Source organism: Protomyctophum bolini (genome assembly GCF_963924005.1).
Source record: "Protomyctophum bolini genome assembly, chromosome: 9".
In the NCBI taxonomy this organism is placed as follows: Eukaryota; Metazoa; Chordata; class Actinopteri; order Myctophiformes; family Myctophidae; genus Protomyctophum; species Protomyctophum bolini.
Genome location: NC_137870.1, coordinates 4,812,785 through 4,832,784, shown reverse-complemented (window position 1 = coordinate 4,832,784; position 20,000 = coordinate 4,812,785). Strand labels below are relative to the sequence as shown.

Below are 20,000 nucleotides of genomic sequence, written 5' to 3'. Positions count from 1 at the left end.
ATCTCTTTCTCTCCCTCCCCCTCCCTCTCCCCCCCTCTAGCTGTTTGACAGAGAGCTGTGTGTGCGTCAGCTCAGGTATTCCGGCATGATGGAGACCATCCGCATCCGCCGCGCGGGCTACCCCATCCGCTACACCTTCGTGGAGTTCGTGGACCGATACCGCGTCCTGATGCCGGGGGTCAAACCCGCCTACAAACAGGTATAGGCACCGCCTTCCGGGGACGGGGGGGACAAACCCAGATAATCTAGTAAGAGAGTGGTGACACGCTTTGATCTCGCCGCAAAGCGGGGTGCTATGGGCACTATAGTTCCAAACATTGGAACTATAGTTCCAATCATTGGAACTATCCCATTGAGATAGAATGAGCACTTCGGCGTTCCATTGTTACAATGGGAGTCAAAGCTAAAGTGTCGCTATAGTCTCTTACTAGATTACTCTGGTCAAACCCCGCCTACAAACAACGTATAGGGACCGCCTACCGGGGGCGGGGTCAAACACAGCGATGTGTGTTGATGGAGGGGCGGAAGTATTTACACTGGGAGAGGAAGTGATTACTGGCCAATCACAGCACATCTTTTCGCTCTGTGACGCATGCTCATGCTTCCACGGTGCTTGTTTATATGTCTATGGTCAAACAGGCTGTCACGGTGCTTGTTTATATGTCTATGGTCAAACAGGCTGTCATGGCCTGTTTATATGTCTATGGTCAAACAGGCTGTCATGGCCTGTTTATATGTCTATGGTCAAACAGGCTGTCGCGGTGCTTGTTTATATGTCTATGGTCAAACAGGCTGTCACGGTGCTTGTTTATATGTCTATGGTCAAACAGGCTGTCATGGTGCTTGTTTATATGTCTATGGTCAAACAGGCTGTCACGGTGCTTGTTTATATGTCTATGGTCAAACAGGCTGTCACGGTGCTTGTTTATATGTCTATGGTCAAACAGGCTGTCATGGCCTGTTTATATGTCTATGGTCAAACAGGCTGTCACGGCCTGTTTATATGTCTATGGTCAAACAGGCTGTCATGGCCTGTTTATATGTCTATGGTCAAACAGGCTGTCATGGCCTGTTTATATGTCTATGGTCAAACAGGCTGTCACGGCCTGTTTATATGTCTATGGTCAAACAGGCTGTCGCGGTGCTTGTTTATATGTCTATGGTCAAACAGGCTGTCATGGCCTGTTTATATGTCTATGGTCAAACAGGCTGTCACGGCCTGTTTATATGTCTATGGTCAAACAGGCTGTCACGGTGCTTGTTTATATGTCTATGGTCAAACAGGCTGTCACGGTGCTTGTTTATATGTCTATGGTCAAACAGGCTGTCACGGTCGCACATTTAAGTTGACAATTAATTGTCACACAAATGATTGCGATTAACAGTAACTGTGTTTTCGTCGTTGGAGATTGGAACTTTTTTTGTCGACTAAAACTAAGACGAAAAATGTTTGTCGATTACCTGTTTTCACTGACGAAAACTAAATGGAAACTAAATGAAAAGCTATGATGACTAAAACTAAGACTAAATGTATTGACAATTTCGTCAACAGCTAAATGTGGAAGAGATCCAGTATAAGTCATTTTAAACTTGGTTTGCATGCTGAAAACTAGCCTATTTTCAGCCATTACGACAGAGGGTCACAAACTCACAATATGTAAAAGAGTGTATCATTGAGAGAGTACCAGTAAAGGTCAGAGCAGAGATCTTCTTCCAGGATGAACAACGGGGTCCATTTTGTTGAGACAGTCACTATGGATGAAGCAGCTCTGTTTCTGCTCTCATTAACACACTGAGTGGAACCTGATACCTCCCTGTTGATGTTGGAACCCCACATGTTGTTGCAGTGCCACTCCCTCTCCAGGGTGCGTGCGTGCGTGCGTGCGTGCGTGCCCTCTCTCAGGTTAACATTTTGTCAAAACAGATTTGATGAGTTAATTTAGCACATGAGGCAGACTGTTCACATACTAGAGCACGTCTGAAATAAATGTCAGAGCTTCAAATCGACTAATGTGAATATGAAATAAATGCTTAAAGGGGCACGGTGGCACAGTTGGTAGTGCTGTCGCCTCACAGCTAGAAGGTCCTGGGTTCGATTCCCGCTGGGGACGCTGTGGGCACTGGCGGCGTGTTCCCTCCTCCGCGTCATCATTGCCCAAACCCCGAGGCGGGCGTTGGCGAAAGGGCCTTTCTGTGTGGAGTTTGCATGTTCTCCCTGTGTCCCCTAGGGTAGATACCCTCACAAAAACATGCCGTAATCCTGGTCTCTAAAACTACCTCCCCCTGGCCAGCCGGGGCGCCTGATGGAGGGGAAAGGAACTGGCCAGAATAACGTGTCCCTTCCATGCGCTACGTCCGGCCGGGGAAATTCCCCTCTGTCAGGTGAAAAGAAGCAGCTTGGACTCCTCATGCATAGAAGGAGGCATGAGGTCAGTCTGCTGCCCCCCCAGGTTGGCAGAGGAAGTGTAGCGCCCAGGATTGCATTAGACAATTGGCACTGGGTGAAAAGAAAACTGGGTTACAAAATCGTGGGATAAAAAAAAAAAAAAAAAAAAAGAAATAAATGCTTAAACATGTAGCTATAGGTGTAATGTTAGAGACCACAGAAGTGGTCAACTCGCTGTTGTGGCTTATATAGACATTACTCTATAAGCCACATCCTTAAAACTAGTGAGTCAAACTGAACAACCAATATTATGTATGCATGTATGTATTAATCCAATGGCACCCCCTCAGTCAGATCTGGTCACCTTTGGTCTCCATCATACAGTTATCTGTGTATGTTGCTGCATTCTGTCCTATTTATATTGATGTATTTTATCAATAGAATTGAACACAACATATTTCCTTTGAGATTAAAAGGATCCCTGCCTAATAAGCGTTGTATGCCGTAATACATTGTGATGGCCTATATATAACATATAGGGCAATATAAAATATAATATATGTGTATTTTAAACTTGCTTTATTGTATTGTATTTCTTTTCTGTTTTGTTAGGCGACCTTGAGTGACCTGAAAGGCGCCATATAAATAAAATGTATTATTATTATTATTATAAAAAATATATAAAAAATAAATTATCTATTATAATCTTTTTAAATGATTCCTATGTCTCTGCACTGATAAGTTCATTAATTAGTGTTATATCCAACAGAAGGAACTTAAAGGCACATGTTAGAGCAGGGGTTTTCAACTGATTGTGATCCAGGGACCACCACCCTGACTTAGAATCAACATGGGGACCACTGTTGTGTTGGGTGGGGATATGGGCTAAGGGCTAAGATTAATGCTTTTGTAACACTTGCTATGCATCCCATGATACATTCCACTGTTTCTCAACCAATTGTCCACTGACTAAGTATAATTTCCTAATAATAATGACTCAACCAGTCAATCCGCTGCACTTCCCGCTCTTGAGATGATAACTCCCTTTTTCTGTTGAATTTCTTGACCTCCAACTTGTCAGTAAAATGACTACATGGACGGTCATCATAGGTCACCAGGTCATTCAGTTCACTGTTTCTCAACTAGTGGAAAGACATTTAAAAAACATCAACAAATCCTTGTTTTACTAAATGAATGGTCAGGGACCACATGCAATACTTCCAGGGACCACCAGTGGTCCACGGACCACCTGTTGAAAGCCCCTGTGTTAGAGGATTAATTTAGTTTTTTAATTAGATACTTATTGGTTGTTTATCTACCAGGAGGACCTTCGAGGAACGTGTCAGAGGATCGCCATAGCGGTGCTCGGCAGAGACGACGACTGGCAGATGGGGAAGACCAAGATATTCCTCAAGGTAAGATGACTGGCAGATGGGGAAGACCAAGATATTCCTCAAGGTAAGATCAGATGGCAGAATGTACAACAGTATCAGACTGTGGTTGTACTGGTCAGTACAACAGTATCAGACTGTGGTTGTACTGGTGGTCAGTACAACAGTATCAGACTGTGGTTGTACTGGTCAGTACAACAGTATCAGACTGTGGTTGTACTGGTCAGTGGAAACGTTAGAAACAGCCTAACTAATGACTGATAATGTGATTGTTTTCACTCCAATCCACACTCACGTGTGTGTTGCTGCCAATGTTTTGGTTTCCCGCAATCTGTGTGTTTGTGTGCGCGTGCGTGTGTTGACTGTGAGGGCAGATGTGATTGTGAGGTCAGAGCTCAAGTCCTAGGCTTGTCCATTGATTGGTCGGGCACTGTGTTTAGACCAGTAGTCTGGTGTCACAGACTCTCACACAGCAGGGCACTGTGTTTAGACCAGCGGTCTGGTGTCACAGAGACTCTCACACAGCAGGGCACTGTGTTTAGACCAGTGGTCTGGTGTCACAGAGACTCACACACAGCAGGGCACTGTGTTTAGACCAGTGGTCTGGTGTCACAGAGACTCACACACAGCAGGGCACTGTGTTTAGACCAGTAGTCTGGTGTCACAGACTCTCACACAGCAGGGCACTGTGTTTAGACCAGCGGTCTGGTGTCACAGAGACTCTCACACAGCAGGGCACTGTGTTTACAACACCACTGGAACATCTGTCAAAGCAACAGTGTGTCAGCAGCACTCAGCTGCACAGGAAGTATATAGCGCAGGAAATGGAACCAGCATGGGGGTCGAAGCCAGCGCTTCCCCGACAGGAAGTGGACAGATAAGAGGGACGGACGGATGGTGCGAACAGGATGGAGCACGGATCACAGATCAGAGGGCAGGAGAGGGAAAGGGGATCTCTTGTGCTGCTGCGTTCACGCGGGCAGACGCAAAAGATTCAAAGATGCAAAGCTTTACACAGCGTATTTGTAGCTGTTGCAGCTTTTGCAGCAGCTCCAAACGACGGATGCATCTTTGCATCGTCATGTCGCTGGCTTCCATTGACAATGAATGGTAGACTGCATCTTTGCATCTGCCCGTGTGAACCCAGCATAATTATAGAAATAGCCTGCATAAATAAATATTCACAAACTGCTGCTGCAGAGCGGTCGGTCACTCTGGGGGTCTGCACAGTCTGCGAGGATTATTCTATAGTTGAGATTTATTGAGATTGAATAGAGATTCAATTAAAGAAGGATATCTGGCAGAGAAACACATATCTTAACGTCCTGTGTGTGTGTGTGTGTGTGTGTGTGTGTGTGTGTGTGTGTGTGTGTGTGTGTGTGCGTGTGCGTGTGCGTGTGCGTGTGCGTGCGCGTGCGTGTGCGTGTGCGTGTGCGTGTGTGTGTGTGTGTGTGTGCGTGCATGCGTGCGTGTCTGCAGGACCACCATGACATGCTGTTGGAGATAGAGAGAGACAAGGCCATCACTGACAAGGTCATCCTCATTCAGAAGGTGGTGCGAGGCTACAAGGACAGGTGAGAGGCAGGACTTCACACTTTCCCTGCATTTTTCTTCTGGAAATACCTTTTCACCTGGGCCCTATACTACCTACCTCCCTATCTGGGCCCTAACTGGCATGAAAAAGGACACCCGTGGACCCCGGAATCAGTGTTGGGGAGGGTCTCACAGCTTCCAAAATACTAGACTTCGCACACACATTGCTCAGTATTCTTGGCTGTAACGTGAGCTGTTTTCCGCACCGTTGATTGTGACCCTACGACAGTTTACAATAAAAAAAAACCCTGCAAAACACGACGTATAACAACTAATGGTAAACTGACTTTTAATAAAAACATATATATTAACGTATATCTATATCTATTTCTTCCTGCCTTCATAAGGTCCAACTTCCTGAAGATGAGGAAGTCAGCCATGCATATTCAGAAGATGTGGAGAGGATATCAATGTCGGAAGAACTACGGAGCGGTGAGTTAGTTAGTTCTAACGCCCTCCATCACATGTTGTATGGAGCGGTGAGTTAGTTCCATCACCCTCCATCACATGTTGTATGGAGTGGTGAGTTAGTTCCATCACCCTCCATCACATGTTGTATGGAGTGGTGAGTTAGTTCCATCACCCTCCATCACATGTTGTATGGAGCGGTGAGTTAGTTCCATCACCCTCCATCACATGTTGTATGGAGCGGTGAGTTAGTTCCATCACCCTCCATCACATGTTGTATGGAGTGGTGAGTTAGTTCCATCACCCTCCATCACATGTTGTATGGAGTGGTGAGTTAGTTCCATCACCCTCCATCACATGGAGCGGTGAGTTAGTTCCATCACCCTCCATCACATGTTGTATATCAGTGGTTTTATGGAGGGGTGAGTTAATTCCATCACCCTGCATCACATGTTGTATATCAGTGGTTTTATGGAGCGGTGAGTTAGTTCCATCACCCTCCATCACATGTTGTATGGAGCGGTGAGTTAGTTCCATCACCCTCCATCACATGTTGTATGGAGTGGTGAGTTAGTTCCATCACCCTCCATCACATGTTGTATGGAGTGGTGAGTTAGTTCCATCACCCTCCATCACATGTTGTATGGAGCGGTGAGTTAGTTCCATCACCCTCCATCACATGTTGTATGGAGCGGTGAGTTAGTTCCATCACCCTCCATCACATGTTGTATGGAGTGGTGAGTTAGTTCCATCACCCTCCATCACATGTTGTATGGAGTGGTGAGTTAGTTCCATCACATGGAGCGGTGAGTTAGTTCCATCACCCTCCATCACATTGAGCGGTGAGTTAGTTCCATCACCCTCCATCACATGTTGTATATCAGTGGTTTTATGGAGGGGTGAGTTAGTTCCATCACCCTCCATCACATGTTGTATATCAGTGGTTTTATGGAGCGGTGAGTTAGTTCCATCACCCTCCATCACATGTTGTATGGAGCGGTGAGTTAGTTCCATCACCCTCCATCACATTGAGCGGTGAGTTAGTTCCATCACCCTCCATCACATGTTGTATATCAGTGGTTTTATGGAGGGGTGAGTTAGTTCCATCATCCTCCATCACATGGAGCGGTGAGTTAGTTCCATCACCCTCCATCACATGTTGTATATCAGTGGTTTTATGGAGGGGTGAGTTAGTTCCATCACCCTCCATCACATGTTGTATATCAGTGGTTTTATGGAGGGGTGAGTTAGTTCCATCACATGTTTGTTCTATACCAGTGGTTTTATGGAGGGGTGAGTTAGTTCCATCACCCTCCATCACATGTTTGTTCTATACCAGTGGTTTTATGGAGGGGTGAGTTAGTTCCATCACCCTCCATCACATGTTGTATGGAGCGGTGAGTTAGTTCCATCACCCTCCATCACATGGAGCGGTGAGTTAGTTCCATCACCCTCCATCACATTGAGCGGTGAGTTAGTTCCATCACCCTCCATCACATGTTGTATATCAGTGGTTTTATGGAGGGGTGAGTTAGTTCCATCACCCTCCATCACATGTTGTATATCAGTGGTTTTATGGAGCGGTGAGTTAGTTCCATCACCCTCCATCACATGTTGTATGAAGCACTGAGTTAGTTCCATCACCCTCCATCACATGTTGTATGGAGCGGTGAGTTAGTTCCATCACCCTCCATCACATGTTTGTTCTATACCAGTGGTTTTATGGAGGGGTGAGTTAGTTCCATCACCCTCCATCACATGTTGTATGGAGCGGTGAGTTAGTTCCATCACCCTCCATCACATGTTGTATGAAGCACTGAGTTAGTTCCATCACCCTCCATCACATGTTGTATGGAGCGGTGAGTTAGTTCCATCACCCTCCATCACATGTTTGTTCTATACCAGTGGTTTTATGGAGGGGTGAGTTAGTTCCATCACCCTCCATCACATGTTGTATGGAGCGGTGAGTTAGTTCCATCACCCTCCATCACATGTTGTATGAAGCACTGAGTTAGTTCCATCACCCTCCATCACATGTTGTATGGAGCGGTGAGTTAGTTCCATCACCCTCCATCACATGTTTGTTCTATACCAGTGGTTTTATGGAGGGGTGAGTTAGTTCCATCACCCTCCATCACATGTTGTATGGAGCGGTGAGTTAGTTCCATCACCCTCCATCACATGTTGTATGAAGCACTGAGTTAGTTCCATCACCCTCCATCACATGTTGTATGGAGCGGTGAGTTAGTTCCATCACCCTCCATCACATGTTTGTTCTATACCAGTGGTTTTCAACCCTGTTCATATCGAGGTCCGTTATTTATTTCTGCATTTGAGCCACGGACCACGTTTTGTTGACCTTTAGCCTCTCAGACCCAAAAGAACATTTTGTTATTGTTGGATAAGATACTGTTTTGTTGTATTGATGTTGGTACCTTTAATAACAGGCAAACAAAAAAAATCACAATTCTTCTACATCCTCTAATTGTGTATAGACTTCTTGTAAATGAAGTCAATGCGAGGTTCCCGTCACCTGAATGTGTTTAACCCATTCTGACCTGAGATCAGATTCATATGAGGTTTCCACTGGACACACACTGGTCTGATTAACCCATTCTGACCTGAGATCAGATTCAAAAAATGTCAGTCGTTCTTCGATTTTTCAAAAATAGCAGACCTACAAGCTCGTAGCGCGCCACTCGGTGGCGCGCTATGAGCTTGTAGATCTGCTATTTTTCAATAGCTAAAGCATAACATGATGCTAACACCAAAATGGGTTCCCGTTCAGAATGGGTTAAATGTTTTCACGCAAACTGATACGATCTATATTGTCCTAATCTGTCATAAACTATGACCTTTTCCCGACCTTCTCGTCTCGTGCCCCCGCCTCCTCCAGATGCGAGCGGGGTTCTCTCGCCTCCAGGCCATCGTGCGGTCCCGCAAGCTCTACGTCACGTACCACGTGGCGCGGCAGCGAATCACGCGCTTCCAGGGCTGGGGGCGGGGCTTCCTGGTGCGCCGGGCGTTTCGCCACCGGCTGTGGGCCGTCGTCACCATCCAGGCGTACACCCGCGGGATGATCGCACGCCGGCTGTACCGCCGGCTGAAACTGGAGGTATACGCACACACACATTACTGCACAGTGCACGCACTCACACACACACACACACACACATTACTGCACAGTGCACGCACTCACACACACACACACACATACTATTACTGCACAGTGCACGCACGCACACACACACTAGGGCTTTCATTTCTAGTGATTTGACTAGTCGACTAGTTCCCTAGTTTACTAGTTGACTAGTTGTTTAACTACCTATTATGTAAAAAAAATAGAACTGAGTGGTGCAACTCCCCTTCCCCCTGCCCCCCCCCCCCCCTCCTCTCTCTCTCTGCGTCATTAGCAGGCAACAGTGCAGCACTATCTCTCTCTCTCTGTTTCTGGCACAACAGCGCCACTTTTGCCCATACTGGTACTCATAGTCACATAGGTTAACACGGACATTGCTGTTCCTTGGAGTGGTTGCACCACTCAAAAAAAAACTGTGTATACATTGGTGACTATAATATAGCATTCTAGCTGATATTGAGGCCAAAAAAATAAAAATAAATTGAATAGCCATACAGTCGCACGCACGCACGCACACATTGTTTATAATAATAATATTTATTATTATTAGTATTGTTATTAAATCTAAGTCACTCCCCTCAGTACCGGCGCAGACTGGAAGCAGAGAAGATGCGCCTGGCGGAGGAATCCAAGCTGAGGAACCAGATGTCAGCCAAGAGAGCCAAAGCCGAGGCTGAACGCAGTCACCAGGTCAGAGGTCATATCGCTGCATCACTGACCCCCTAACCCCAACACTAACCAACCAGTCACCAGGTCAGAGGTCATATCGCTGACCCCTTCCTCACTGCGTCACTGACCCCCTAACCCCAACACTAACCAACCAGTCACCAGGTCAGAGGTCATATCGCTGACCCCTTCCTCACTGCATCACTGACCCCCTAACCCCAACACTAACCAACCAGTCACCAGGTCAGAGGTCATATCGCTGACCCCTTCCTCACTGCGTCACTGACCCCCTAACCCCAACACTAACCAACCAGTCACCAGGTCAGAGGTCATATCGCTGACCCCTTCCTCACTGCGTCACTGACCCCCTAACCCCAACACTAACCAACCAGTCACCAGGTCAGAGGTCATATCGCTGACCCCTTCCTCACTGCATCACTGACCCCCTAACCCCAACACTAACCAACCAGTCACCAGGTCAGAGGTCATATCGCTGACCCCTTCCTCACTGCGTCACTGACCCCCTAACCCCAACACTAACCAACGAGTCACCAGGTCAGAGGTCATATCGCTGACCCCTTCCTCACTGCGTCACTGACCCCCTAACCCCAACACTAACCAACCAGTCACCAGGTCAGAGGTCATATCGCTGACCCCTTCCTCACTGCATCACTGACCCCCTAACCCCAACACTAACCAACCAGTCACCAGGTCAGAGGTCATATCGCTGACCCCTTCCTCACTGCATCACTGACCCCCTAACCCCAACACTAACCAACCAGTCACCAGGTCAGAGGTCATATCGCTGACCCCTTCCTCACTGCATCACTGACCCCCTAACCCCAACACTAACCAACCAGTCACCAGGTCAGAGGTCATATCGCTGACCCCTTCCTCACTGCATCACCGACCCCCTAACCCCAACACTAACCAACCAGTCACCAGGTCAGAGGTCATATCGCTGACCCCTTCCTCACTGCGTCACTGACCCCCTAACCCCAACACTAACCAACCAGTCACCAGGTCAGAGGTCATATCGCTGACCCCTTCCTCACTGCATCACTGACCTCTGACCTGGCTCTTTTGGCTAATATATTAGCGCCCCTCACTTCATACGGGTGTGTTTTTGTTGTACGTCGCTAAATGTTCTGATGAATTGAAAATGGTGGACCCTGTTGTAAACAACTGTACTGCTTCATGGCGTCATCCACGGTTAACAGTTGTTAAGAGTTGTGCTTGAATTGTACCCATTCTGCATACTGTACTGTTAATAAATACTTCAATCAATCAATTAATCAATCAATCAATCAATCAATCACAACGTTCTCAGGAGCGTCTCAGCCAGCTGGCCAAGGAGGACGCGGAGATGGAGAGGAAGGAGAAGGAGGAGGCCAGGAGGAAGAAGGAGATGCTGGAGCAGGTGGAGAAGGCTCGCCAGGAGCCCGTCAACGACTCCGACATGGTGGACAAGATGTTTGGCTTCCTGGGGACCGGCTCCTTCCCCGGCCAGGAGGGACAGGCCCCCGCTGGCTTCGAGGTGAGTGGTGGAATGGTAGAGGGACAGACTATAGCCTCGGAAATACAGACGTTTTTTATTTCCAGGGGAAAGAAATAAAAGTCTGGGTCTGAGTCCACTTCAATTCGGCATAGAGTAGCGCAAACGTCGATCACTCTCTGCTGATGTCTGATCGTCTGCACCTTTGTTAAATTGCGCGCACACTCACACACGTACTACACACGCACACTCCTTTCTCTCTCTCTCTCTCTCTGTTGCTCTAATTAATTAGTCTCATGTCGCGCAGCTGCATCTAGATTCTCCCGGCGGATCCTGCCGGGAGCTGCCTATGCCATAGAAAGCTTAGGTGGGGCTCAGGCTATAGGGACAGACAGACAGGTCCGTCTTTAAGTCAAGGAAGCACGTGCACGACTCCAATTCATCTCAATCTCTCTGAGCATCTTTATATTTTTGTGGATTAGAGATCCAGTATGTCATTTTCCAATTAGTTGCATGTTACATGCTACAAGCTCACAATGTGCGACGCGTTGTGAGCTTGTAGATCAGCTATTTTCCGCAAGTGAAAAAAACTGTCATTATGACGGCATCAAGGTCTGAAGAAGAACTTGCGCTAGGAAAAAAAAGAAAAAGAAAAAAAAAAAACTTGCGCTAGGAAAAAATAAGAAAAAATAGAGAGCTGTCGTTGACTTTGTCTGCGCCCCGATTTTCTGTCGTAGACAGTTAATGCTGGCGGCAAGATGGTTTAAGTGGAGCAGCATTAGTCTGACCATTTGACACATAAACATTAAACATATTTATTTACTCCAAAAATTGTGGAAAAAAGCAAACATCACCCGAGGTGTCATATACCAAATTGGTAGAATACTTTTTTGATCATAAGACCCAATTACTGAACTGATTGACTGAGTGGAATCCAGGCAATGCATCCTGGGTAATGTAGTCTATATATGCACTATACTGTCTGCTATACTGACACATGTCTGTCCTCACGCGCACACACACGCACGCACACACACACACACACCTGCAGGACCTGGAGAGGAGCCCGGCGCAGCGGGACATGCAGGAGGAGGACCTGGACGAGGCCCTCCCCCTGCCAGAGGACGACGACGAGGACGACCTGTCGGAGTACAAGTTCGCCAAGTACGCCGCCACCTACTTCCAGGGAAGCTCCACCCACAGCTACGTGAGACGGCCCCTCAAGCAGCCGCTGCTGTTCCACGACGACGAGGGAGACCAGCTGGTACGGAAAAAATAGAAATAGAAATGAAAATTATGAAAATAGAAATGATTTTTTTTGCCCCCTCTCGAGAGAGACCCGGAAAAGAATTCACCATGTTCATTTTCCTCATAGACTTTAAAAAAAAAGTATTTATTTAAAGGTTTTATGACATTCATTTTCATTTATTTTTCTTTTTTCTTTTAGGTTTTATGACCTCAATTACACCCAAAAAACCTGAACTTTGAACATTCAGTGGATTTTCTGTGGTCTGAAGTTTCCTTTGGGGTTTGGAAGCCTTTTGAGCTACAATGAAAACAGGCAAAACAGTGAAAACAGTGACATCTGCTGGCAAATCCCATTGACATATATGGGATTTGCAGGCTCTTACATCACAAACTGCCGGCAAATCAGAGGCCTGTTTGAGCCAGAAAACCCCAGATCACAGAAAATCTACTGAATGTTAAAAGTTCATGTTTTTTGGGTGCAATTGAGATTAGAAAACCTTAAAAAAATAAGAACAATTCCAAAACCTTTTTTTTAATGTCACAATCCCTTTAAGGCGAGACATGGTAGGTGAAATCATGATTTTTCTTTTCTTTTTTTTGTTGCTATTTTGCTTCCTAAACATGTTTTCTTTCAAACTAAAGCAAAATAAACATTCAAAACACAGATTTAGATGTTTAATTTAGTAATTTATTTTAGCCAATGACAGCTCGTTTTACTGGGTGAAAATCCACCCTTTCAATTTCCATGATTGGTTGCTGGTACAAAGGAAGTGACCATATTTGGATCAAACAGTCACACAGTCAGCTCGAGGTCCAGACCTTTCCAATGATATATGGCATTATATATTGTTGCCAAGCTTTGGATGAGATATTTTGTCTCAAAATAGTGGCTTCAAATAAAACGTTTTGGAATTTTACAATACAATTCTTTAAAGGCCGTTTACTCAAAATGAGTTTTCCTCATACCTGGGACAAAGAATCTCCACTTCAGTTGCACTCACATACACCAAACTTTCCAGTCTTATTCATAACTATATTCTGCAGATATTTACAGATGGGATGTTGATATATCATTCACAGCCTGATTTACATCACATTTTATACCTAAAAACATGCCTGTTGACACTATTTTCTGATTTGTGGAGTGATAATTAGAGATATCTAAAATCCCTTCTGTAATTTTCTTTGTCTCCAACGGGTGGCGCCAAGCCATCGCCCTTATGGGCTAGTAGGGCTACTATAGACGCTAAAAGGACAACACAAAAAAGTCCTGCATGGGGACTTGTTGTGGTCCTATGTTTTCATGCCAAGGACCCCCAGATTGACACTAATTATCCCGCGGACCCCCATTTGAAAAGATATGCCAGGGACCCCCATAAGAGGAGATTTTCACGGATCTAGCAGTGATTCTCAACCCATTTTCAAGGACCCCCCCCAGTCTATACGGACCCCCATTTAATGGCATTTCTATCTCTTGTGGACCCCCAATTTATATCGTAAAATAAATGTTAATTTAACTCTGAGAGTGTACATACGGAACCAAATGCATTTATTCCGTTTGCATACACTCTCAGAGTTACAGACTCATATCCATATTGGTTCCAGACTATAATCATTTAGCTGCGGGGACCTCTCCATCTCTCCTTTCTCTCTCCGGCATACCTCCTCTGCCCTCCCTCCCTGCATTTACTTAATCGCATGTGAAAAATGTGGTTTACAAAAGGTACTAGGCTGGGACGACACAGATACAATATTAACAATGCCAAAAAGACAACCACAAGATTTGTGCAACATTTCATGGCTCACTGCATTGAAGCTCTAAAATGCGCTGGACTTCAACACAATCCCAACTGGACAGTTTTAGGACAAAGACGTTTTAATGAAAAACAGTGGATTAAGAACCTCAACACGGATTTTCCTGGAGGCTTAAACATGCCTAAAATCAGATCTTAAACACTACAAAACTTAAACTCAGGATTAAACTGGAGAAATCTAAAAGTGATTGGATCAGACTTCCTTCGGATACATGGCGAATGCATTTATTCCTTGCATTGTGCCTACACATGTTGCGACCTGCGGTCGCAACATGTGTAGGCACAGTGCACTGAAGTCTTTTAATTCCCCCCTCCAGGCGGCCCTGGCGGTGTGGATCACCATCCTGAGGTTCATGGGGGACCTCCCGGAGCCAAAGTACCACACGGCCATCAGCGACGGCAGCGAGAAGATCCCCGTCATGACGAAGATCTACGAGACGCTGGGCAAGAAGACCTACAAGAGAGAGCTGCAGGCGCTGCAGGGAGAGGGAGAGGTGCGTAAGAGAGAGCTGCAGGCGCTGCAGGGAGAGGGAGAGGTGCGTAAGAGAGAGCTGCAGGCGCTGCAGGGAGAGGGAGAGGTGCGTAAGAGAGAGCTGCAGGCGCTGCAGGGAGAGGGAGAGGTGCGTAAGAGAGAGCTGCAGGCGCTGCAGGGAGAGGGAGAGGTGCGTAAGAGAGAGCTGCAGGCGCTGCAGGGAGAGGGAGAGGTGCGTAAGAGAGAGCTGCAGGCGCTGCAGGGAGAGGGAGAGGTGCGTAAGAGAGAGCTGCAGGCGCTGCAGGGAGAGGGAGAGGTGTGTAAGAGAGAGCTGCAGGCGCTGCAGGGAGAGGGAGAGGTGCGTAAGAGAGAGCTGCAGGCGCTGCAGGGGGAGGGAGAGGTGTGTGTGTGTGTGTGTGTGTGTGTGTGTGTGTGTGTGTGTGTGTGTGTGTGTGTGTGTGTGTGTGTGTGTGTGTGTGTGTGTGTGTGTGTGTGTGTGTGTGTGTGTGTGTGTGTGTGTGTGTGTGTGTGTGTGTGTGTGTGTGTGTGTGTGTGTGTGTGTGTGTGTGTGTGTGTGTGTGTGCGTGCGTGCGTGCGTGCGTGCGTGCGTGCGTGCGTGCGTGCGTGTATATGTGCGTACATGCGTGTGTGTGTGTATCCTACAATATTCTTCGTCTAAAACAAAAGGGTTTAAATGTGTTTTTTTGTTTGTTTAATGTTAAAGTTCTATATTGTGACAGTAATCATTGCTATAGAGTGTGTTTAGTAACAGTGTTAAATGGCTCTATATTGTGACAGTAATCATTGCTATAGAGTGTGTTCAGTAACAGTGTTAAATAGCTCTATATTGTGACAGTAATCATTCCTATAGTGTTTGTTCAGTAACAGTGTTAAATAGCTCTATATTGTGACAGTAATCATTGCTATAGTGTGTGTTCAGTAACAGTGTTAAATAGCTCTATATTGTGACAGTAATCATTGCTATAGTGTTTGTTCAGTAACAGTGTTAAATAGCTCTATATTGTGACAGTAATCATTGCTATAGAGTGTGTTCAGTAACAGTGTTAAATAGCTCTATATTGTGACAGTAATCATTCCTATAGTGTTTGTTCAGTAACAGTGTTAAATAGCTCTATATTGTGACAGTAATCATTGCTATAGTGTGTGTTCAGTAACAGTGTTAAATAGCTCTATATTGTGACAGTAATCATTGCTATAGTGTTTGTTCAGAAACAGTGTTAAATAGCTTTATATTGTGACGGTAATCATTGCTATAGTGTGTGTTCAGTAACAGTGTTAAATAGCTCTATAGTGTGACAGTAATCATTGCTATAGTGTTTGTTCAGTAACGGTGTTAAATAGCTCTATATTGTGATAGTAATCATTGCTATAGCTTGTGTTCAGTAACAGTGTTAAATAGCTCTATATTGTGACAGTAATCATTGCTATAGTGTTTGTTCAGTAACGGTGTTAAATAGCTCTATATTGTGATAGTAATCAATGCTATAGTGTTTGCATTTTCATAATAATTATAATAATAATCTCATCCTGTAGACTCCTCACTCTGACAGCCACAGCAGCCACAAGAAGAACAATGTTTAATGTATTTTCATAATTATTCTCTCGTCCTGTAGACTCCTCACTCTGACAGCCACAAGGAGAACAATGTTTAATGTATTTTCATAATTATTCTCTCGTCCTGTAGACTCCTCACTCCGACAGCCACAGCCACAAGAAGAACAGCGTTCGCCACAAACTGGTCTCTCTCACCCTGAAGAAGAAGTCCAAGATCACAGAGGAGGTGAGGAGAGAGAGAGAGAGAGAGAGAGTATAATGTACTTCTCATAAGGGAAATAGGCAATCGTGAGGAAACAAGTGATCATGTCAACAAACACCCCGAACGCCCGGGGTTATTTAATCCATTAAAATCATAGCGCCCAGCGATTTATAGCAGCGGAGGACATTTGGCGACGGACCGGATGTTGTCCCGGATGTGGCTGAAGCAGCTAAATGCAGCCAAAACACTCTAGAGGCGATCGACAACAACAGGAGGCATGATTCAATTCATTGCGACTATAGCGACGGGACCGCGGCGGTGGGCCGTCTATAAGACATGATCTTTTCTTAGAATTAGACGGGATGATTTATAGATCAAGTGTTATTAACGTTTTAAGATTTTCGGTCTCGTTGGCAAAACAGAGGGGGGGGAGATTTTCGATGACGTCCCAGGGTTGCGCAACAGGCACAACAGGGTTGCGCAACAGGCTGTGGAGTGATGCGATCGGTTTTGATATCAATAACCTTTTGATCAATCTTCGTCCTGAGCGCGGGGCGTTACTGATTGAAAAGGCGGTGAACATCTTCCTGTGCGTTCAGGGTGTTAATTGTTCCACGTCACGGGGCCAATATCTTAGTAAAAAAAAGGCAAATAAGTTTAGGGATAAGGGATAAGGGTGGCGCAAGACGGAGCCCTTGGTATCCAGGGAACAAAAGGAGTGCACCGAGCACAGATCCCTGGAGAACCTCCCAGTTAACGAGGTATAGGGTTAAACCCTGTGCTTCGTTAGTGATTAGAGGCTAGTGTGAAATATCTCTTCAGATATTCAGAGTACAAGAACCCGTCTCTCTCTCTCTCTCTCTCTCTCTCTCTCTCTCTCTCTCTCTCTCTCTCTTTCTCTCTCTCTCTCTCTCTCTCTCTCTCTCTCCCTCTTCTGTCGTACACAGAGCTCAACAGTCTACCGTGAGCAGTTGCTTACGTCCACAGACCAAGATAAGGTCATCCATGCTTTTATATCTTCTTGACTGTTGCACAAAATGCACTTTATTCAGGTATCAAGCGAAACCATACCGAGATACCTCGATAAAGATATTCACAATACACCTGAATATGAAGCTGCTTTTCAATGCGAAGCTCCCCTGCAGCGTCCCTATTCTGGGCATAATTATGTTATAGCTTATGATATTGGACAAAAAGAGCAGATCCACACACACTTACAATGTGTAAGATACTGCAACTGATACAAAACACTGCTTCCGTCATACAGTCTGGAGCAACGGAAGCTCTGACCATGAGTAAATTATACATGCTTCCGTCATACAGTCTGGAGCAACGGAAGCTCTGACCATGAGTAAATTATACATGCTTCCGTCATACAGTCTGGAGCAACGGAAGCTCTGACCATGAGTAAATTATAAATGCTTCCGTCATACAGTCTGGAGCAACGGAAACTCTGACCATGAGTAAATTATACATGCTTCCGTCATACAGTCTGGAGCAACGGAAGCTCTGACCATGAGTAAATTATAAATAGTGAGCTTGTAGATCGGCTATTTTCAAAGTAACTATTAACTAAAGTTTTCAAATAATTGTAGTGAAGTAAAAGTAAGAATTTTGGCTCCGAGATGTAGTGGAGTAGAAGTAAAAGTATTGAAATTGGAAATACTCAAGTAAAGTACAAATACCTTAAAATTGTACTTAAGTACAGTACCTAAGTACATGTACTTAGTTACTTTCCACCACTGTATCGCTCCAATCCTGCCCTTCACTGGTTCACTGCTTAATTCTACAATGTATTTGAAGAAGACTGTACATTGCTCATGTTTAAAGCCCGGAATAGATACGCGCCTGCCTATTATGTGTGACCTTTGAACTGTCTGAGATCCACCAGCAGGACACATCTAAATTGTTCCAAAGTCTCAGCGTATGGCCCCTTGGGGCCCAAATGACAAGCTGGCAACCTTGGGGCCCGAAGGTCCATGCAGGGCCCCCTAACGTCCAAGCTGGGACCCTAAGGTCCATGCAGGGCCCCCTAACGTCCACGCTGGGACCCTAAGGTCCATGCTGGGACCCTAAGGTCCATGCTGGGCCCCCTAACGTCCAAGCTGGGACCCTAACGTCCAAGCTGGGACCCTAAGGTCCATGCTGGGCCCCCTAACGTCCAAGCTGGGACCCTAAGGTCCAAGCAGGGCCCCCTAACGTCCAAGCTGGGACCCTAAGGTCCAAGCTGGGACCCTAACGTCCAAGCTGGGACCCTAAGGTCCAAGCTGGGACCCTAACGTCCAAGCTGGGCCCCCTAACGTCCAAGCTGGGACCCTAAGGTCCAAGCTTGGACCCTAAGGTCCAAGCTGGGACCCTAAGGTCCATGCTGGGCCCCTTGATCCTTGGCTGGAAGTTCCTGCTTGGGGATCTCAGGCATGACAACTGTTCTGTGTTCCTTTTTAACTCAATTCAGTGCCAAGAATATTTTGTACCACAATAGCCAGAGTGCCAGAACGCAGATGCATTTAGCGGACGTTATCAATCATTGACCGGAATTATCTTACCGTGGTCAATGGCATTTACACGCACACTAAAAGGTGGACATAGGAGGGGCTAGCGCCTCTCAAAAAGGTGTAACATTGAGCGGAGCCTTAGAGGCGGATGGGGCGGGCTTAGAGGTGGATGGGAGGGGCTTAGAGGTGGATGGGAGGGTCTTATAGGTGGATGGGAAGGGCTTAGAGGTGGATGGGAGGGGCTTTCAGGTGGATGGAAGGGTCTTAGAGGTGGATGGGAGGGGCTTAGAGCCATATGGGAGGGGCTTGGAGGCAGATGGGAGGGGTCACCCCGTGGTTTTCTTCTCACTCACTGAACTGGTAGCTGGACAGTGGATCATAGTTTAGTCAAGAGCGATCCAGTGTAAAAACAAACAAACAAACAAACAAACTACGTCCAAACACGTGATTGGCACTGAGTGAGTTTAAAGCCACTTAAAGCCCATATGCTTGGGCGGAGTTCCTCAGGGCTCTATTCCTGGTGTCTTTTCTGTTCATGTGGGGAAAGCCTGTGCTGAAAACAGCCGGTTGATAATGAGCTCCATCAGCTTCGTCCATCTGCTATTCTCTGCGGAAGCTTTACCCCACAGTACCGTTTACGTGGTTAAAACACACTTCTATCGTACATGATCTTTCTTAGTTGACGCCATTGTGGCAACTTTTATCTGATCTAGTTCATCATCATTTGGGATTTTGTTCATTTTTATTATCAGTTTTGACTGTAAAGCACTCTGTGACTTGTTTTTGAAAGATGCTATACAACTAAGGTTATTATTATTAGCCTATTATTATTGTTGTTGTTGTTATTTGTATTTATACTGTTTAGACTGTTGCCTCTTGCAATTTTCAAATGCTTTATAAATGCTTCCGTCATACAGTCTGGAGCAACGGAAGCTCTGACCATGAGTAAATTATAAATGCTTCTGTCATACAGTCTGGAGCAACGGAAGCTCTGACCATGAGTAAATTATAAATGCTTCTGTCATACAGTCTGGAGCAACGGAAGCTCTGACCATGAGTAAATTATAAATGCTTCCGTCATACAGTCTGGAGCAGCGGAAGCTCTGACCATGAGTA

At 45.9% G+C, this 20,000-nt stretch overlaps 1 protein-coding gene across 1 annotated transcript in view; it reads left to right on the top strand.

Moving 5' to 3' along the window:
• myo7aa (myosin VIIAa) overlaps positions 1–20,000 on the top strand; it is a 70,409-nt gene that overhangs the window by 27,623 nt on the left and 22,786 nt on the right. The window contains exons 17-26 of the mRNA XM_080772654.1: positions 41–199; positions 3,709–3,801; positions 5,257–5,351; positions 5,718–5,802; positions 8,675–8,893; positions 9,500–9,607; positions 10,914–11,120; positions 12,130–12,342; positions 14,458–14,634; positions 16,318–16,413. Coding sequence (XP_080628780.1) covers positions 41–199; positions 3,709–3,801; positions 5,257–5,351; positions 5,718–5,802; positions 8,675–8,893; positions 9,500–9,607; positions 10,914–11,120; positions 12,130–12,342; positions 14,458–14,634; positions 16,318–16,413 — 1,452 coding nt within the window. The remainder of the gene's footprint in view (positions 1–40; positions 200–3,708; positions 3,802–5,256; positions 5,352–5,717; positions 5,803–8,674; positions 8,894–9,499; positions 9,608–10,913; positions 11,121–12,129; positions 12,343–14,457; positions 14,635–16,317; positions 16,414–20,000) is intronic.